Source organism: Onychostruthus taczanowskii, unplaced genomic scaffold, assembly GCF_017590055.1.
Source record: "Onychostruthus taczanowskii isolate IOZ18803 unplaced genomic scaffold, ASM1759005v1 scaffold51, whole genome shotgun sequence".
Classification (NCBI taxonomy): domain Eukaryota; kingdom Metazoa; phylum Chordata; class Aves; order Passeriformes; family Passeridae; genus Onychostruthus; species Onychostruthus taczanowskii.
Genome location: NW_024502680.1, coordinates 3,575,605 through 3,595,158, shown reverse-complemented (window position 1 = coordinate 3,595,158; position 19,554 = coordinate 3,575,605). Strand labels below are relative to the sequence as shown.

At 41.6% G+C, this 19,554-nt stretch overlaps 1 protein-coding gene across 1 annotated transcript in view; it reads left to right on the top strand.

Moving 5' to 3' along the window:
• The window catches only part of UGGT1 (UDP-glucose glycoprotein glucosyltransferase 1), a 40,610-nt gene extending 24,846 nt beyond the window's left edge, over positions 1 to 15,764 (top strand). Inside the window, exons 25-41 of the mRNA XM_041416266.1 lie at positions 23 to 153; positions 777 to 872; positions 1,184 to 1,286; positions 1,736 to 1,815; positions 2,256 to 2,445; positions 4,127 to 4,285; positions 5,863 to 5,948; positions 6,277 to 6,361; positions 7,352 to 7,440; positions 7,904 to 8,008; positions 8,597 to 8,681; positions 9,237 to 9,419; positions 10,570 to 10,730; positions 11,220 to 11,334; positions 11,579 to 11,695; positions 11,973 to 12,132; positions 12,553 to 15,764. Coding sequence (XP_041272200.1) covers positions 23 to 153; positions 777 to 872; positions 1,184 to 1,286; positions 1,736 to 1,815; positions 2,256 to 2,445; positions 4,127 to 4,285; positions 5,863 to 5,948; positions 6,277 to 6,361; positions 7,352 to 7,440; positions 7,904 to 8,008; positions 8,597 to 8,681; positions 9,237 to 9,419; positions 10,570 to 10,730; positions 11,220 to 11,334; positions 11,579 to 11,695; positions 11,973 to 12,132; positions 12,553 to 12,578 — 1,971 coding nt within the window. The 3' untranslated portion in view covers positions 12,579 to 15,764. The remainder of the gene's footprint in view (positions 1 to 22; positions 154 to 776; positions 873 to 1,183; positions 1,287 to 1,735; positions 1,816 to 2,255; positions 2,446 to 4,126; positions 4,286 to 5,862; positions 5,949 to 6,276; positions 6,362 to 7,351; positions 7,441 to 7,903; positions 8,009 to 8,596; positions 8,682 to 9,236; positions 9,420 to 10,569; positions 10,731 to 11,219; positions 11,335 to 11,578; positions 11,696 to 11,972; positions 12,133 to 12,552) is intronic.
• Positions 15,765 to 19,554: the final 3,790 nt, after the last annotated feature.

Here is a 19,554-nt window from a genome sequence, read left to right as displayed (position 1 = left end):
TGATTCTGCTATTTTTTGATAGATTATTGGCCCATTAGAGGATGGAGAGATGTTCAATCAGGATGATTTTCATCTCCTTGAAAATATAATACTAAAGACATCGGGACAGAAAATCAAATCTCAGATTCAGCAGCTGGGATTTGAAGAAGATCTGTAAGTAAACAGCTGTCACTAGAAATCTCAGTTAATTCAAGAAAAGCTGACAAACCTGTAGGTTAGTTTTGCTTCTTGGCAAAGGTGTGATGTACAAATCTATTTTAATTGAACTTTCAAGAGGTTTTACACCTCAAAGATTGAATATGTTCTTAAAATACTAGACTGAAAATTATGGAAATACTGAAAAAGAAGTGCTCAAAAGTAATTATCTTTTATGAGAGGACCACTCTTAAAAGTTTCTCCACTTAGAGGATTGCTTCCTAGTGCTCAGAGTTGCTGTGTAAAATGGGAAGAGCAGTGAAACAAGGGTTTGATCTGAATGGCTTTCAGTTCTGAGTGGTTGGTGAGGATCAGGAATGAAGTTCCTGTGACAGGGTTGACCCCTAAAATGCAGCTGTTCTATATTTGTTAGAGTTAAATCCTTTGGCATACTCAGTAATAAGGCTGCAACCAGTTTAAATTACTGGTGGATTAGCCCTTAAATATGTTTAATTCAGTAGGAGTGTTTGGGTATCTGGATTCTGTTTGCCTTCTGTTTTGCTGCTGCCTGACAGAAATGTGATGACTGCAGCCTTTTTTTTTTTTATGTCTGCAAGCCTTTTTCTTTTCCTTCTTTTCAGGGCAAGTGACTTGGTAATGAAAGTGGATGCTCTTCTTTCTGCTCAGCCAAAAGGAGAGGCAAGGATTGAATATCAGTTTTTTGAAGAACGATACAGGTATAGAATTGCTGAACAAGGCTTTTCTGTGTCTTTTAACTTCCCCATTGTTCTATATTGCATTTAAATAAAAAAAAAATCTCAGTAGCAGTAGGAAAGTCCCCAACAGTTTTCAGAAAGATTCCAGAAATTAATTTTATACGTGTTTATACATGTATATGCCTATTTTTTTCTCCATTTAATTTCTGAAGGTGCACAGTATTTAGGAAGTAATTTCAGTTCAAGATGAGATGGATAGCAGTGGGTTGTAATGCATTTCAAGTGTTTATCCACATCTTTGGTACTTTAAAATTGTATTTTCTTCTGTTTAGTGCAGTTAAACTGAGACCAAAAGAGGGGGAGACATACTTTGATGTTGTGGCTATTGTTGATCCCGTGACCAGAGATGCTCAAAGACTTGCTCCATTACTTTTGGTACGTAGGCAGGGTTGTGAGAACTACAAATTCCACCATTTTGGAATGTTTGCTTCCTCTTTGACTGTGTGGTGACCAGTGGCTCTCTAATACTGTGTCTGAGTTTCACAATGCATTTATCAGTGGAAATACTGATTAAGCTGCATTACACACTAACGAGATCATACTTGGGTATTGTCCAGAGAGCTTTTCGTTTCACTATTTAACAGCTTGCAGTAACTGTTCTTGAGGAAGGTCTCAGCATGTCAAAAAGAATGCCTGAAATATGAGGAGCAGGTAACTGTGCTTAAAACCACCAATTAAAAAGGGGGGGAGGGATAGTAAAACAAAGCACAAGGAGGGAGGATTGGGAATGAGCAGATAACATCCACCCTGAGGTCCTGTCTGTAAAACAGTGGTCAGCTCTCCTCATTAGCATTTTAAGGGATGCCTCTTTCTTATTACTTTAGGTTTTGAACCAATTGATAAATATGAACCTGAGAGTGTTTATGAACTGCCAGTCTAAGCTTTCTGACATGCCACTGAAAAGGTAAGCAGTTCCATGTTACAGGGTGGGCAGAGAGAGAGAGAAACCTGTTGGAATGTGCAAGCACAGAAGCATGGTCAGCTGTCCCATAGGAAATCTCAATAATGGCATCATTTCCCACAGAGAATCTGGGAATTTGTGGATGGCATGAAGTAATTCTGCTCTTTTACAAGTTGGGTGCTTTTAGTTTTGGTTTTTTTGTATTTATATAAAATTAAATACCTTACTAGTATTAATGGTTGAGTCTTGCACAGTCTGTTTTGGTCCTTCGAGATAGAAATTCTGCCATGTCCTAAGGTTAACATAACCTGCATTGCTTTGGACAAGGGCTTGGAGACATTAGAGGTCAGGGAAAGCTGATGGCATCTGCAAATGCAGTGAGAGTGAAATATTAGCAAATTTTGGCAGATGGGTGTTCTAACATTTTCTCTCTGAAATTTCAGCTTTTACCGCTATGTTTTGGAACCAGAGATTTCTTTCACTGCAGAGAACAACTTTGCTCCAGGACCAATTGCCAAGTTTTTAGATATGCCCCAGTCTCCACTGTTCACTCTGAATTTAAACACTCCTGAGAGTTGGATGGTGGAGTCTGTTAGAACCCCCTATGACCTTGACAATATCTTCTTGGAGGAGGTAAGAGAAATCATCATGTTTCTACTGCATTTAAAATGGTGCTGCTTTTCCAGGGCTTGTGTTTATATGGGAAAGAAATGCAGAATTTTAGAATGCCAATAGACATAGAGCTGTTGATATTACTACATTTACAGACCTCTAAATGATTTCTAGGAGGGGAGGCATAAGCTCCCCAACAGCCAGATTGCTGTTCTCAGTTACTCATGGATGCCTGACCCAGAGGTTCAGACACCATAGGCTTGGAGCAGGTCCTTTCCCTTGCTCCTAGAAGCCACCAAGCTGGTTTCAGCTACCTGTTTATTGTCACAGTTCTTGTTAACTGGCAAACACTCCTGTGGTCCCACAGAAGGACGTGCAGTGTCCATGCAGCAGAAATGCACTCAGCTGCTGTAGGTTCAGGAGCTTGCTGCTGCTTGAGCAGACCTTGACTCAGGCTGTTGGACTGTGGATCTGGGCAGTGCTGCCCCACATACAGAGGGAGAAATAGGGAAAAACCCCTATTTATTTACCTTGTTGTAAAGGTATTACACATCTATGAACAAGACTGACAAAGCTTTTACAAAGAGGCCTCTGGAAAAGTGACAGTCCTTGCAGCCTTGTGGCCATCACAAATGTGGGTCCCCCTCTCACTGATCACTGATCAGTCCCCTCTTACTTCTGCATCTCTCTGATACTGTTTGGGAATATGATATGGTATTGTGGTATATCTGGTATTGCTAATCCTGTAGTTATTCAGAAATCTAGGAAATTGGGTGTGTGTTTTATGGTTTTGGTTTAGTATGTTTTGGTGTAGGAGTTTCTTGTTTTTCATCTCTTAACCTAACTGTAAAGGCATAAATGGAGCATTAATACTACATTTCAATTTCCATGTCTGCCCCACTGATTAATTGAAAGCCTGAGAGAGAGGGGGATTAAATGCTGCAGGCATTCCAAGTGCATTCCTGAGCTTCCAAATAAACAGCAGCTTTACTTTTGCAGATGCACCATTTCCAGTTCCCACTGTGCAGTCTGTTGGTGCTGTAGCAATTAAACTGTCATTTTGGATGTGCAGTGAGAGGAGATGCTTTTTGGGATTAGACTAACATTCTGCTTATGTACTGTCCTCAGGCTACCTCTGAATTTGGCCTGGTAGGGACCCAAGTCTTTTGGGGTTGTGGTTTTTTTGTTGTTTTTTTTTTTTCTCTTCTCTTTCCTTGGCACCTTTGTTCAGTGTAGAAAAAAGGGAATGGGTGTTTCCTGACAGTACCCTAGTGCACTGTAAGAGTAATGCAGAGCAAAACAAAATGTTTATTTCAGGTGGCTGATACTAGGTGAGACCAGCTTTAAACAGATTTACAGTCAAAATTCTGAAACCCATCATATACTTTTTGTGAGATACCAACTCCATTCTCCAGTAAATGTTAAAAAAATAAATTGAGGAATAGAGCAACAATCCTTCCCTTTTCTTATCCTAGCATATGTTGAGATTCAGATTCTTTTGGTCTGGGCCACTCATTTATGTGAGGTTTGTCACTTGCAGGAGCTGAGCTTTTTGAGGTTTTCTAGGTATTTGTCTAACAATACAATTACTCTGGTAAAATTGTTTTGTTTAAATTACTATAGCTATTCTAGAGAGTAACTGACTGACTAAAAGCTGGCACTTTAGAGCTCGTGCTGCAGTCAGCAGTGTCTGCTGTTTCAGGTGGAGAGTGTTGTAGCTGCAGAGTATGAACTGGAGTACCTGCTGCTGGAGGGCCACTGCTATGACATTACAACAGGGCAGCCTCCTCGGGGACTCCAGTTTACCCTGGGCACCTCCAGCAGCCCTGTCATCGTGGACACCATCGTCATGGCCAACCTGGTAAGTGTTCTTGCACAGCCCCTGCCTTCCCCCCCGAGTATTTCCTAGCAGGGGGCTCTGGGTTTGGGGTGTCACTTGCACTCCACAGCTTGCAAATGCACCAGAACCCCATCATTCCTCACACTGATGTCTGAAACCTCACACTCTCACCTCTTTCAAGATGCACTCCTTTTCCTTCTGGGATATTCTGGAATATCTTTAAATGCTGCCAGTATTCTCAAGCAGCCCCTTTCCAGGGGAGCTCAGTTGTTTTCCTGGGACAGGGTCCTCCTTAGGCCACCCACTCTGGTGCTGTGAGCCTCAGGCTGTCTCGTTTTTGGAACCCATTTCTTCAGGAGATCCATGGCATAAATGGAGAGAGTCAGCAAGGATAGTTGGCATTGTAGAAAATAAAGGAAGTGTGAAAGAATGGGATTTGCTTATTTGAGTTGAGGAAAGCTGCTGGAAACCCAAGTGTATGATTGTTCCCTGCAGCTGCTTTTGTAATGTCACTGCATAAGGGATGTGCCTGTTCTCAGTGTCCACACTGGGCCTGAAGATAGGTAATAGACTGAAATTATGGTAAAGGAAGTTTGCACTGGAATGTTTTCTTGATCTGTAATGTTAGTGGAAAACTGAAATAAATTACCTTGTGTTGTTTTTTTTAAATCTTTTTTTAGTTATTACATTTATTTAAATGAATTAAAATAAAAACAGGGAAAAAATAATTCCTTGTTTCTTGGTGCTAAATGTTTATTTTACAATTCTTACTAATTTTCAGTTTGTGCCTTTTCTTAGCCAGAGTATATCCTACAGTGATGTAGTATTTCTTACTGTAGAAAGAAAGATGTCCCTTATTTTACATGTGATCACATGGTGTGTTCATGCTGGGGAGTAAAACTCAGAATTGTTCTTTTTCTAATTGGCTATACCGAAATTTTCAAAAATATTTTTAAATTTTCTTTTTAAAGCAGCCTGGCTCACATAGGAACTGCAAGCATTTGAAGCCACAGTACAGAACTGAGTGGGACACTAAAGCATCTCTGCAGTTGCATGTATCTTCTATAGGTGTAATAATCTAAATCACCGAGGAAAATATTCAGATCTGGAATCTGAAGCTTAAAAAGACTTGAACACAATATTTGAATTTTTAAGTTCTGTAGGAGAGATACCTTGTAACGTGTAAATTATGTTACTGCTTCTGCTGTAGGTGAATTACCACTCTGTAGAGCTTCAGAATTCTTTTAGATTTTCTTGAACCACTATACATTAGTGTTTTGAAATACTCCTTCATGAAGGCCACCTTGTGCAGGAAAAGACTTTGGGTTTGCACTGTTCCCATCAGGACAATGAAGACTTTGATCTAACAAATAACGCCAGACTTTTTCAAGCTTCTGTCTCTGAGGGGAAATGCAACAATTTTGAACGGAATAATTTCTGGGGCTTTTCTCCTGTTCTCTGGGTATAAAGCCCTTAGTCAATGGACTTGCAAATAACATTCTAGATATAAAACAGTGAGTCAAAATGCATAACTTTAAAGCTAATTTTTCTGCATTTGCATTTTCTGGAAACTGCCAAAGATTCTTTTCACTTTACAGGGCTACTTCCAGTTAAAAGCCAATCCTGGTGCATGGACTCTAAGACTGAGAAAAGGCAGATCTGAAGATATTTACAGGATCTACAGGTAGGTCAGGATAAGAAATACTTCAGCCTTTTTCTTGTAAAACTTCTGAAGGAGGTAGGCATTGTAATATGTGAATCTAGTGGTTCACTTGCCAAAGTGTGGTGACCTAAACAGCAAATTAAACAGCAAATTACATTTCATACTGAACATAAGTTATGCAAGGTAAAATTAATTAATTTAAAACCCCATTAAGTGTGTTCAAATAAATGTATTTGTTTCTTTGCCATGTCTCAAACCTGTTTTGCAGTGCTGAGGCTTAATACATGTATAAAAATGGCCAGAAGAAATAAAGAACATATTTTTGCTTTGTATCTTGCTCTGTTTTCAGCCACGATGGCACAGACTCTCCGCCTGAAGCTAATGAAGTTATTGTTGTTCTCAATAACTTCAAGAGCAAAATTATTAAAGTGAAGGTGAGTTTATAAACCAGAGGTGCCCCTAAAGAAGTCTGTTTGACCAACAGTGGGGAGAAACTTGGATTAAGGCCTGAAGCTCCCTTCCTGTGAGCATACACTTGAGGCAGTCTGCCCAAGGCTCACCTCACAGTATCAGGGGTAGGGAGCATCATCTGTAGCCTTGATTTGGGATTTTCATACAGGAGAGAATGACATCCAAGTCCTGTTCCTGAACTACAATAATGCTCACATTTTCCTGACTGCTTATAACTTCAGGAAAAAGCAGTTTTGTATGCCCTATATGTGTCTAGTAATAAACATTCAGTATGTCCACTGAACCAGCATTTTATCTGTCACAGATAAATTGTATTCATTTAGCAATACATTTTGTGTCACTCTGACACAGGCTAGGTGAGAATACATTTGAAAAAAAGAAAAAAAATGGTAGATTACTAGTCTGCTGTCTCTTAGGGTTGCCTGTCAGGTAATGCCACAGCTGAGAAGTTTAAGGAGAATGACTGGTAGGTAAGTGATAGATAACAGAGTCAGTTCACACCTGACACCATTTACTTGTGCTGGATGCTTTTGGGATGTTCTCCCCATTCACTCTCTTGTCTGTGTATCTGCTTTGGAGTTTCAGTGGCCAGTTATACCACTTAGAGACTGGTGGAGTTGGTGTGCTGAGTTTTTTGAGGGGTGGGGGGTGTTGGTTTCTTTGAAGGTTTTTCTTTGCCAGTCTCCATCATCAAGGTTGCTCATTAAACATCTCTTAGAAAAGCATTTTAACCATCCAGACTAACATGCCTTTGTTGTCTAAAAGCTCCTTTGGAATCTGTTTGGAAAAAGTTACTCATTACTGAGCTGTCTTCGCAGACAGCTTAGGTTACCTGTCAGCTCATGGGGTGTAATGCAAGTAGGTAAAAACAGAACCAGTGTCAGGACAACACTGCTGACAATATCTACTCTATATGTGGTTCCAGCTCACTAAAGCCATGTCTTGCTTCACAGGTGCAGAAAAAGTTTGATATGATGAATGAAGATCTGCTAAGTGATGGCACCAATGAGAATGAATCTGGATTTTGGGAATCTCTGAAATGGTAAAACTAATTCAATGATAACCTACAAGTTTCTTGAAACTGGAAAACTATTTGGCAATACCATGGTGTCTGTGAAATTCCACAGCTGTCTCTTAAGACTGCTTGAATTCAGGGCTGTGATTCACTGGACTCCTCTGTTTCTAGAGATCTGGGCTCCTGCTTTGCCCCTGCTTTTACCTTCCCTTGCCCCCCTGCTACTTGGGATCCTGAAAGCATTGCTCCTTCCCAGGAGCCTGTGCTCTCTCAATCAAAGGTGTTCATGTCTGAGCTCATGGACCTTCCCTGTCCATGTGCACAGCCCTCTGCCTAGGGGAAGATGCCCTGGGCAGCAGGGAATGACACCCAAAGCCCACAGGCCAACTGTATGAAAGCAAAAATGGAGCCATTTTCTGTATTTGCAGCCTTTCCTATAGAGCTGGCCCTTCCCAGCTTGTCCTTCACAGAACCATGTTTTTCCTTTCAGGGGATTCACAGGAGGACAAAAGAATGAAGATGTGAAACAGGATAAAGATGATGTACTAAATATATTCTCTGTGGCTTCAGGACACCTCTATGAGAGATTCCTACGGTTAGTTGAGAATTTATAATCCCATTGTGCCAAATGGTAGTGGCCTTGCACAAGGAAAAAGGTTACAATCTGCAAGAGTATAAAAAACCCCACTTTTTCAGTGCTTCAGAAGTCCACTAGAATCTGCATCTCCTGTGTCTTAGGAACTTTTGTCTGCATAACATTCATGAATTAAAAATAGACTTAGTTTAATAGCTGGTGTGTTGCTGTCCTAAATTTTTTTTTGCTACAATATAACCAATGTATTGTCAAGAAGTTAGAGAATAAGTCATAGTTCCTTTGGAAAGAATCTGAGCTTCTGTTGTTCTGAAAGAACTGTAAAAGCCAACAGGTTGCATATTCTCTGCCTAGTTAAAATATAGAGATGTTGGGGGTTTAGTAATTTTGCTGATAAAATTAAGCAATTTACAATAGGTTGAAGCTACCCACTTTCTCTTTATGCATGAAGTTCAGTTACCTGACACATAACTGCAAATAATTTAATCATGTAGCAGAGCAATTTACAATCTATTACACAGCTCATCTTTCATGGGTGCCACTTGTTCCTGTAACTGCTTTATTTATTTATTTATTTTTTTTTTTTGATAGCATAATGATGTTGTCTGTGCTGAAACACACCAAGACTCCTTTAAAGTTTTGGTTTCTGAAGAACTACTTATCACCTACATTCAAGGTTTGTTACTAATTAGAAATATATTTGGTGGTAGGGGAAAGGTGCCACAAGCTGCTTCCCCCTCCCTTTCCCAGGGCTGCACTAGCATCACTTGGCTAAACCTGAATTCACCCAAAGCTGCAGAAAGCCTCACAGATGGGAATGTCAGCTGATGTGACAGTGGGCCAAGTTTTTCTAGTAAAAAAATGCTCAATGCCCAATGCTCTTCTCTCATTTTATGTGCTCCTACTTACACTGCTTTGTACACCCCTAAATAATTGTCCTATCTGTGAATTTTTATGATTTGAGTAATGCATTCTCATCTGTGGATCACTATGAAATGGCTCATAAGGAACTGTGTGGACAAAAATGCTGAAATATTTAGTTGCCTCTACAATTTGTATTGATTGTTCAGTGTTCTGTGTGAACTAAAAATGAAACTAATTTTCTTTGTGGTATTTCATTTTCTGATGTTCTGTGCTTTCGACTGAAGTCTGTCTCTCGTAATGTGCTTTTCTTTTTCCTGCAGAGGAACAAAGAACTGAGATAAGCTGCTTTTTTCCCCTCCCTCTGCAGGAGTTCATCCCATACATGGCCAAGAAGTACAATTTCCAGTATGAGCTTGTCCAGTATAAATGGCCACGCTGGCTGCACCAACAGACAGAGAAGCAGCGAATCATCTGGGGTTACAAGATCCTCTTTCTAGATGTGCTCTTCCCATTAGCTGTTGATAAAATCCTCTTTGTGGATGCTGATCAGGTAACACAGAGGCTGGAGTTATTTGATCTTTTTTCTTTTTTTCTTTTTAATTAATAAGTTCTAGAATACAATTTCCATATTGTTGGAAGAGTTGCAAGTTTGAGCCTTTCACAGGCGTGACTGTAGGTTGATTCTGTAATTATGGCATGCTTCACTGAGGGCTGGGTTTTGTGCCTGTTTCTACAGGATTGGTTTTGTTTGCCTGTCCTTTACTGTTATCTGGTTCCCCATTCACTCACTGTGATTCCAGCTAGCTTGCCAAATAGATTCTCAATTCACCCTTCCATTTTTGCAGCTCAGTCTGTTCTCCCGGCCTGCAGATTACTTACCAGTCGGTATTTTCCTAAGTCACCAACCACTCTGTCCTCCCAGGCCTCTGCTTTTAACTTGGCCACATCTGAGTGGCTTTCAGAGAAAGAGAAGGCAAATCCCTTGTGCACAGGGCCATGTGTGCCCACTCCTCAACTCCTGGGTGGAAAGGGCAGGAAATGTGCACAATGAGAACTGCCAAACTACTCCCAAAAGTACATAGGAAATGAGAAGTACAGATTATCAACAAGTGAGTGTAAACTGCCTGGGGGGTTTGGCACGTGCACAGTGTGAAGCCATGCCAGGTCAAACTGAAGCTGAAGGATCAGTAGGAGAGATGTCCAGCTCCCCAGGTGTCATTTTAGACAGTTTGTTTCTCTGCTTGTGAGAGATATTAAGGCATTTTTTTCCCATTAGAATGGTATTTTTAAAGTAGTGCTAGTGCCACATCTGTGTCAAAAAGACATTAAAAAGCTTTCATCCCCAAAGGGTCTGCAAACACTGGAGAGGAAGGGATACCAAGAATCACAGTTTATGTATAGTGAGAATTCTTGCTGCTTATTAAGAAACACTTTTGCACTTCAGCTGTCAAACCACCCCCCATCAGGTTATTTGAAGCTCTATTTTATTTGCTCCAGCTCTAAGGGCAGAGGAGACAACACATTTTGTGCTGTGTTTTTGTACTACATATATATAATATATGGCAAAAGACTGCCATGTATATCAGGTGATTCTTCCTTTATCTGTTTGCTCAGTTTGAATTAAATCCTGTACAGCATTTGCAAACAACCCTAGAAGGGCCAGCTCCTAGAAATGAAAATAAAACGTCCTTTCCCTTCAGATTGTGCGCACAGATCTAAAGGAATTGAGGGATTTTAATCTGGATGGTGCTCCTTATGGATACACTCCATTCTGTGACAGCCGAAGGGAAATGGATGGCTACAGGTTCTGGAAATCAGGATACTGGGCAAGTCATTTAGCTGGAAGAAAATACCACATCAGGTATGAGGAATTCTTCTTTTTTTTTTTATTTATTTTCAAAGTAGAGGGGTAAAGTTTTTGTTGCTACTTAGACTTGGCAGAAAACTAGCTGAGGTATGCAGCCCTGCATGAAAACCACTTGTTGTTTCCTGTTGCCTCTTTAAAGTTCTGTGGGCTATGGAAGCACTAGGGACACTGAAGTTATTTTCAGTATGCTGCAACTGTTAGAGATGAAGAACTGAAGTGGTAACGAATAAACATCTTCCTTTGTTAATAAGAAATGTTGGAACAGGGACTGCATGACAGCAAAGCTAAGACAGATTTGTTGAAAATTCTTTTTCGTGCATGCCATGACTTTGTTAGAGCTGCTTTCCTGCCTTGATCATAGCTGCGCTGCCACCCTGAGATTGCTTTAGGGTATTGTGTCTCAGGGGTCTAGTGGGGCTGCAGAATTACCCCCCAGTGAAATTACTAATTACAGTCATTACTAATTGCACCATCTCCACGTAGCGCTCTGTACGTTGTGGATCTGAAGAAGTTCAGGAAGATAGCAGCTGGAGATCGACTCAGAGGACAGTATCAGGGTCTGAGCCAGGACCCAAACAGCCTGTCCAACCTTGATCAGGTGTGCTTTATTGTGTTTGTTTTGTTTTACTGGGCTATGCTGTCAGGTTGGGACTTGGGATTTTCCCAGAGGTGTTTGTTTGGAACGGGATGAGGTGTTGATTCATCACTTTAAATTTGCATTGGGGAAAAAAGAAAACTCTTACAAAAGTTAACCCTCACAATACTGTTGGTTTGGGAGGGGGGTAGCTCCTCCCATCCTGCACCCTGTGGAAACAGCTACTAACTCTTAGTCTGCACAACAGGATTTGCCAAACAACATGATCCATCAAGTACCAATTAAGTCCCTCCCCCAGGAGTGGCTGTGGTGTGAAACATGGTGTGATGATTCCTCGAAGAAGAGAGCAAAAACCATTGATCTGGTGAGTGCAGGATGATTCCCTCATTCCTACAGCACATTAAAATACAGCAATGAGTTCTAGAGGCACTTCCCTCCCTCAGCACATTTTCAGCACTTGAGTTTTTGCCAGTAGCTTCTGTGTTTCTCTTACCTGGAGCAGTGGCATTGTTATGAATTTGGAAAGAGACTTGGCACTGTTCTCTGGCTGAAGTACAGGCAGGTGTTGTTGATCCCTGCAGAGGGGAGCACACCTCTGTTGAGTGCAGAAACCTTTTGTAGCCAGTCTGTTCTGTTTGCAGTGTAATAACCCAATGACCAAAGAGCCCAAGCTGCAGGCAGCCATGAGGATAGTTCCAGAATGGCAGGACTATGATCAAGAAATCAAACTGCTCCAGAGTAATTTCCAGAAGGAAAAAGAAATGGGAACACCAGCTGAGATGCCAGGACAACACACACATGGTAATTTTTCTTTCTCTACTTTGTGAATTTCTCTGTGCCCGTTGGTCTTGTGCTGTGTCCTGCCTCACTGTGAGCTTGTACCATGCAAAGGGCTGAATGAGGGCTGAATTAAATCATCAGGGAGTGTCATGGGATGGAAGGAACTTGCTGGGCAAGTCTGGTGTAATTTAACCTAATTCTGAAAGCCAGAGAACAGATTTGTTCCAGTTCTGTAAAAGGCCCTCACTGTTCCTGCAATTTTATGAGCTTGGCCTTATCTTAACCATTAAAGAAGTTCTGCTACACACTGTGGGTGAGAATTGTTCTTCAGGCACTGGTACCTTGTAAAGAAAAGTCTTGGGAGGCTTTACTGATTCTCAAACCAATCTGCCAACTGAGGCAGCTCAAACTGAGTGCTCATTTTTCTCTCTTCTTCTACAGATCCAGCAGCACATGTGGAATTATGATCCATGGAGACAAATTCAAGTTAGACTCTTTCATAGACAATTTTTATATTGAAAGCTAGGTTTTTTTCCAGTGTGTCTGCAAAACTGCTGAATAATTGAATGGGATGATGTATGCATTTCTATTACTTGCCTTTGGGTTAATTTCTGCATATGAAATAGGATCTGGATTGCTGGAATTAGCATTACTGGTGTTTTGCACCTGTGGTGGAGATGAAAGACCCCGGGATGGAATTTAGTGTCTCAGAAATAAAACTTCACAATCCTCCAGAAGAGCCACAGCCTGTTCCTTCAGCTGTTGCTGCCTCCACCACTGATGAAGCTCCAGTTTAGCCTCAGATCTAACTTGAGAGTCTGGGAATTGCAGACATACATCCTAACCTCATCTGATGGACATAATTTTTCCAGGTAACATTATAAAGCTCGAAATTACGCCTTGAATTTGGGGCACTGTTTCATCTTCAGGTTTTCAAACAATTGAAAATACTTCTTGGATTTGTTAAGTTTGCCCTTGATTTTGTAACAAAATCAGCACTATTTTGATTTTCTATTTTCTGTCTTCATTTTTTGCCCAACTTTTGATGGTTTGGCTTAATGTAAAGCTACCACAATCAGTTTAAATGCCCATCCAAATGTAAATGCCTAAGCTCACAAAGTGAGCAGAACACAGAATTTGGCAGCTGAGTTTATCTTAGCCTCTATGACTTGAATCAAAGTGCCCTCCCTTCCTCCTCCTCCTCCAAGTGTAAATCAGTCTGCAAAACTGGCAGGGCCTTACTCTTGTTGTGGTTCACTGATTCATGAATGTTTTTTTTCGTTTATGAAAAATCTGTTGAAGCTTGGAAGTTTATCATCATGTAAATTTCATTAACTTTATTTTTCTTCAAACAGAGGTGTTGTCACATCAATAAAAACTTCAGAGTTCTTAGGTCTTAAGCCTTAGTTCCCACTTTGATCATCCTTTATCCTTGCACACATTACAGTCCTAATTTGATTTTGGGGTTTCTGGATATTTCACTTACATTTGCTTTCATTCTGTGCATAGACAAGGAGGTCTCTTCTTGCAAGGATCAATTACCCTGGGCTAGTTTTATCATTCATATTCATGTATTTATTTTGAAAGATGCTGCTGCTGCTGACATTGTTCTGTACTATGAACATACCATTTAAAGAAAACCCTCAAACCCAGATTCCCCCATTCTCTAGGGTTAACAGTCTGCTCCCTGTAACACTGAGGAGCTGAAGAATTGAGATGTAAGAACTAAAAGGAGATTTCTAGTACAAAATGTAGTCACCTATGCAGCTTGAGAAATCCAAACTTCTTTGGTTCTTGTGCCTCCCATGTTTTCATACAGGTAAATGTTTTGTGCTGTAAGACCTTCAACCCAATAATCATATCTCAGTATAAGAATATTGAAATATTCTTCTGGAATTGCTGTGGTATAAATCCTGTCATGTTTTGGAGGAATCTGAAAGAAGACATCAGTAGTGTTTAAACTGTTCAATAGTGTGACTCTTGAAAAAGCAGCTCTTCTCCAGCCAGCTGAAGGAAGGGCCCAAACTCTTAAAAAAAGCACATTAAGAGCAACTTACAGTTTATCAGCTTAGGTATTTCCCACTTTGTGGGGTTTTAAATTCAGATGGTCTGTCTGGTGTCTGGAAATTACAGATGAGGTGCCTTATGCTTCCCATCAAAACTGCTCCACTTAAGGATAAGCAGACTTACAGCAGCAGGACTTTTTTCTAGTGTAAAAAACAATATGCCTGCCAACAAATTAATTACATGTGATGTCAATTAGCCTCTTTTAAACAGCTAAGACAGCACAGCTAAGGTTGTCCTTTTTGTGTTCAGCTACAAATCACTTCAACCTTGCTGGAGCACACGGAATGGCACAGGAAGAAGTGGTGAGCAGCTGTACACCACTTACTCCTTTTAGAGATTGATGGAGCAAGAACGTGCTCAAGCCCTCAGAACAGGAGCAGCTTTCTGTGAAACAAGGCTTTTTCCTATCTAGAACCATATTTGGCTTCTTTTTCCCCCGAAATTAGTGTTAGGAGCCACAAGACTGAGAAGAAAGCTGCCTCTTAAATTCAGCACATTTACAATGCTTTGTTGAATAAGAACATACTTCTAAATTAAATGCCAGTTACAATTATTTTTTTTAAATATGCTCCTTCATTCTGGTAGTTAATGTATGTACTTGAACACCCACACTGCATCCTATTTTGTTTTAATTGTAAGCTCTAACTGGCTATGGAGGATATTTTTGTTGTCTCCAGTTAAGAGACACCATGCTCTTCATTTTTAATGAAGAAATAAAAGTCATCTAACTCACAATTGATACAGGAAGAAACCAGAAACATACTCTGAGATTCTATACCTTTGCAGTACTTGTAAGGTGTTCTCAAGTACAGTCAAAATGCACATGGTATTGATCATTCTGAATGTGAACTCTTCCCATTTTTCCTGAGAAGCTGCTATTTACTTCCAGCCAAAAATGACAATCAAAAAGAGAATAATCACTTCTTTTGGATCTGTGCATGTGTGTGCTCTTAGATGCTCAATGGGCCTTGAAAGACAAATAGTTTGTCACCCCCATGCAGAAAGCATCTTGGAGTGAGATGCTTAATGAAATAGAGCTGCTGTTGATCACATCACTGATGGCCTGGTCCTGTGACTGGTAAGAGTGATGGTAATCAGAAAATGGGGATTGCACAGGTCACAGTGGGGTTTTGCATCCCTCAGACTAGAAAAGCCACTTCTGGGGCAAAGTGATGACGTTGTTCCCATCTCTGGCTACAAGCAGCTTGCCCTTTTGGTGAGGAGTTCACACTTGAGAAATGCCCTGTTCTTTTATTTTAAAAGGAAGATTTCACTGCCTTACTAAAAAGCAAATAGCAAAGAAATGAAACTTTAAGATTTCTCTTTCCTTTAGCTATATGGGGTTATAAAGAAAATGAAAAGGACATGTACAAAGCAGTAAATACCCAGTAACAGTCTTGGGAATCAGAACATTTTTAAATTATGACCTGGTTTTACCCAAATTTTCTGTTATCTGTTCAAGAATATTCCATAACTCTGTGGCAAGTGCCTCAAGGTGTGGGGCGTTCTCTTTACTGAATGGCACTGAGATCACAGTGAGATTCCCTGAACAAGATCCAACATAATAAAACCTCTGCTGTTCTTTACCCATGTCTCTCCTGTCAATTGCTTTGGGGCAGATAACTGAGGTGTTATCAGTGTTTGTTCCTTGGAATAAATTTTGCACTTCTTGCATGCAGGTGTTGGGATGCTGTTGAAAAGCTAGAAGGGAAGAGGAGGAAAGTGTTCCTCCTCCCAGCCAGTCTTGTTAATCATGGTATTTGAGTAACCCCTGAACTTCTGTTAAACAATAGGAATATTTTATAAAAATCTGCCTTTTAGGTTTTTTTTTTTTGGAACTCTACCAACTACTACTTTAAGAGAATGTTTCTATGTCAGCTTTGTGTCATTTCTTCATTGGATTTGGTTTTACACTGATACTTCACAGTAAGCACTGGGAAAGTGATCCTCCTGAAATACTTCCAAGTACAGAGGTGTGTCTGAAGTGCTTTCAGAGTAGGGAATGAATTCCAAACTCCTGTGGGACTCTCAGAGCCTCTTTTCCAGAGCATCTTTATTAATCAAAGAGCTATAAAATGGACGGCTTGACACAGGAAGCCCAGCTGAATGCTACAGAGACCTGTACTTGACTGTTTGAACTTGCTCAGGTTTGGAAAATGAGACCAAATCCTAGGAGGCAACTAAAAGGGGAAAAGGAAGCAGCCAGAAAGAATAAATACACGTCCTATGCCTATGACCTCAACAGGATTTTGCACTCCTCCCCTTTTGTTTTTTGAAGTACCTATTGAAGCATGTAACTGTACATACTTAATTCTGAAGAACTGATCACCCTCCACCCCAAAAGAGCTGCATAAATGAGAAAAAAATTCTGGTGGGGGAGTGGGGATGCAAAAAGTAGTTTTGAATCCTTTTTTTTAAATAAAATTTTTAAAAATTGTATTAACCTGAATACAACAGGTTGCTTTGATGGGTAGACTGTCCCATTTCTTTCTGGTTTGCTGTGTACCATTTAGGTTCTTTCTGGGGAAGATAAAAAGCCATATGAGGGCAGGCAGCACTTTGTCTACAGGTGAACAAATCACCTACCTGGCCATGAGCTGCTCTTGCCGCCCATTTCCATGTATTTTACTTTAAAGGGAAAATTTCACTGCCTTACTAAAAAGCAAATAACAAAGAAATGAGACTTTAAGATTTCTTTCATTTAGCTGTATGGGGATATAAAGAAAATGAATTCTTGCACGGATTTAACAAGATGAAAAGTCACTAAAATGCACTTCAGAGTCAGACACCACCAGTTGTTCTGTCCTTATCCCCAGGGCTTAGACAGAGGGATAGGGATAACCCATGCACACTGTGCTAATCCTGAAGGGATCCTGCTCCCAAATTCCTGCTTTGGCCCAAACAAGGTACACCTGGCAGTGACTGTGCGTACAAAAACATCCCTGCGTTCAGCACACAGCACACCCAGCTGTGCTCTGGGTGCAGCAGCCCTTCCTGCCCCATCCCCAGGCACTCCTTGCCTGCAGCCAGCTCTGTGCTGTGCTAAGAACCAGCCAGCACTGCCTGGAGAGCCCAGGCCACTGGATTTAACCCCATCCCCAGCAAACAGCTGCAGTGTGCAGCACATGGGAAACCCCTCGATCCGTACAGGGGCTTCTGGCTGGAAGTTCTCTGCAGGCTGTGCTCAGCTTGCCAGGTCAGCCCTCCCACTGCTCTTTGGTGAAGGTGCCCAGATTGAGGGGCAGACCCTCAGTGAGGAGCCAGAACCAGCCCTCAGCAGTCCTGGAACTGCTCTCCAGAGCTGCACGGTGCCTCTGGCACACATCTGCACGTGCTGTGTCCAACAAGGTGCAGCCTGATCTGCAGCCTCTGCACCCCAGGGAAGGAGTTAAACCTGTACCCTCTGCAGTCAAACCTCTCCAGTCTGCCATCCCTAATTCAGCAATGGCCAATGGGACACAAAGCACAAGGTTCCTCCAGGAACTGACCTTCCCCAAGCCTGCAATTCCCCAAAACAGCCTTGCAAGTCACCACAGAATATTAATTCTGACACTGGATTTACAGTTCATGCTTCCACCTTGGCTAGCAGTGACAGTGTAAAAATCCCAACATTCAAAGCTACCCACAAGGAAATTCCTGTCCATATACTCTACCCATCTCTTTGCCACATAACTATAAGGTCTTAGGTTGGAAATGGGTGTATTTTATTGCCATCTGTCAGAGCTGGGGCACTTATCCTCTGTTCATGGGGCAGTTTTCTTTATCTCTCCCACAGCCAATCCTCCCTCCAGCAGATCTCTGCTGTCCATGGCCACTGAGTGTCCCTGCAGGGCTGATCAAATTCCAGCATCCCATGGGGAGATGCTCCGCCCAGGGCAGGAGCCAGGCATTCCTACCTGGATACAATCTGAGCCTGGAACAGCACAGCAGCCTTTGGCCTCTGCATTCCCAGAGGAGCAGCTTTCTCCTGCCCTGCATTCCCAGAGGAAGAGCAGGCCCATCTCCAGCAGCCCTGGAGCTGCAGAGGAAAACTGCAGCCTTGTGCAGGATCCCTGCTCCAGCAGAAGCACAGCTGGCACTGCAGGAGGGCTGAGCCTCCATGGGATGGGACTGTGCCCCCACCCTGACACACAGGGGTCAGGGCAGGTTCTGGCTCTGGCAGTGGTTTGTTTTCTTTTTTGTACCAGTACATTTGTATTTTTAGTTTTCCTAGTAAAGAACTGTTATTCCTATTCCCCTGTCTTTGCCTGAGCCCCTTAATTTCAAAATCATAATAATTCAGAGGGAGGGGGTTTGCATTTTCCATTTCAAGGGAGGCTCCTGCTTTCCTTAGCAGACACCTGGCTTTTCAAACCAAGACATATATTTATCCAGCTATGAGTACTGCTTATAGATTATACCACACAGATGGATTGTATATATATCTATATATATAAAATCCATCTATTTGGAGTCAACATGTGGATCTTCACTGCCTTGAAGATAAAGACCTTTCCCCCAGTCCCTTTCTGACTGCAGCATGTATGCTGGCTGCTCCTTGGAACCCAGGTAATTGAGCAGCATTCCCTATTCCCTAACTGGGGCACTGTGAAAATTGCTTCTGATTGCCAGGGTTTATTGCTGCCTAGACTTTATTAAGACCACTGCAAAGAAAGATTGCCTTATTCTTGGAATACATTGAATTTGTTCCTTATTAGCCAGCTTGGAGATTGGTGAGGAGCAAGAGCAGGTTTTTTTCTGTGTGAGGAGCTGGAACAAAGAACTCTGCAATGCACCTGATGATGTTACAGCAGGGTCCTCTCCTGCTCCTGGGCAACAGGAAACATGATCAGAATTCCCCTCCTCTCACTAGTGTTGCTACACCTGAGCACAAATACACCTGGAGACTCAGAAACTGCCTGGCCACGGGGCTGTGCCTGGGGATGTGGATTTGCTGAGGATCTGATGAGCCTGCAGGGTGTGAGGGTGTGTGAAGCACTCCCTGGCAATACCACTGAGAATGCCAAGAAATGATTGACCTTTTCCAGCTCACAGAGATGAGAGGGAAGGACCAGGATGCGCTGTGACATCTCAGCAGTGCCACAGCTCAGTGCTCTCACCCAAGGCTGCTGGATTTCTCACCATTCCACCTGTACTCAGCTTTTGGCTTCCTCCTAAAAGACACAATGGAACAGAGAACCTGCTTTGTTTCCTTAAAATTATTTTTCTGCAGTAAAGGTGTATTTTTTTTTCCTTCCCCTTTTCCGGGGGAAGTTTCCACCACACATTGGTCTCCTTCCTCTGCTGGAAGAGCTGGTCTCCACTCTTGGCTTCTTATTCTCCAACCTTTTCCCTCCATCTAGGTGTTTATTTACTACAATAAATACACAGTAGATA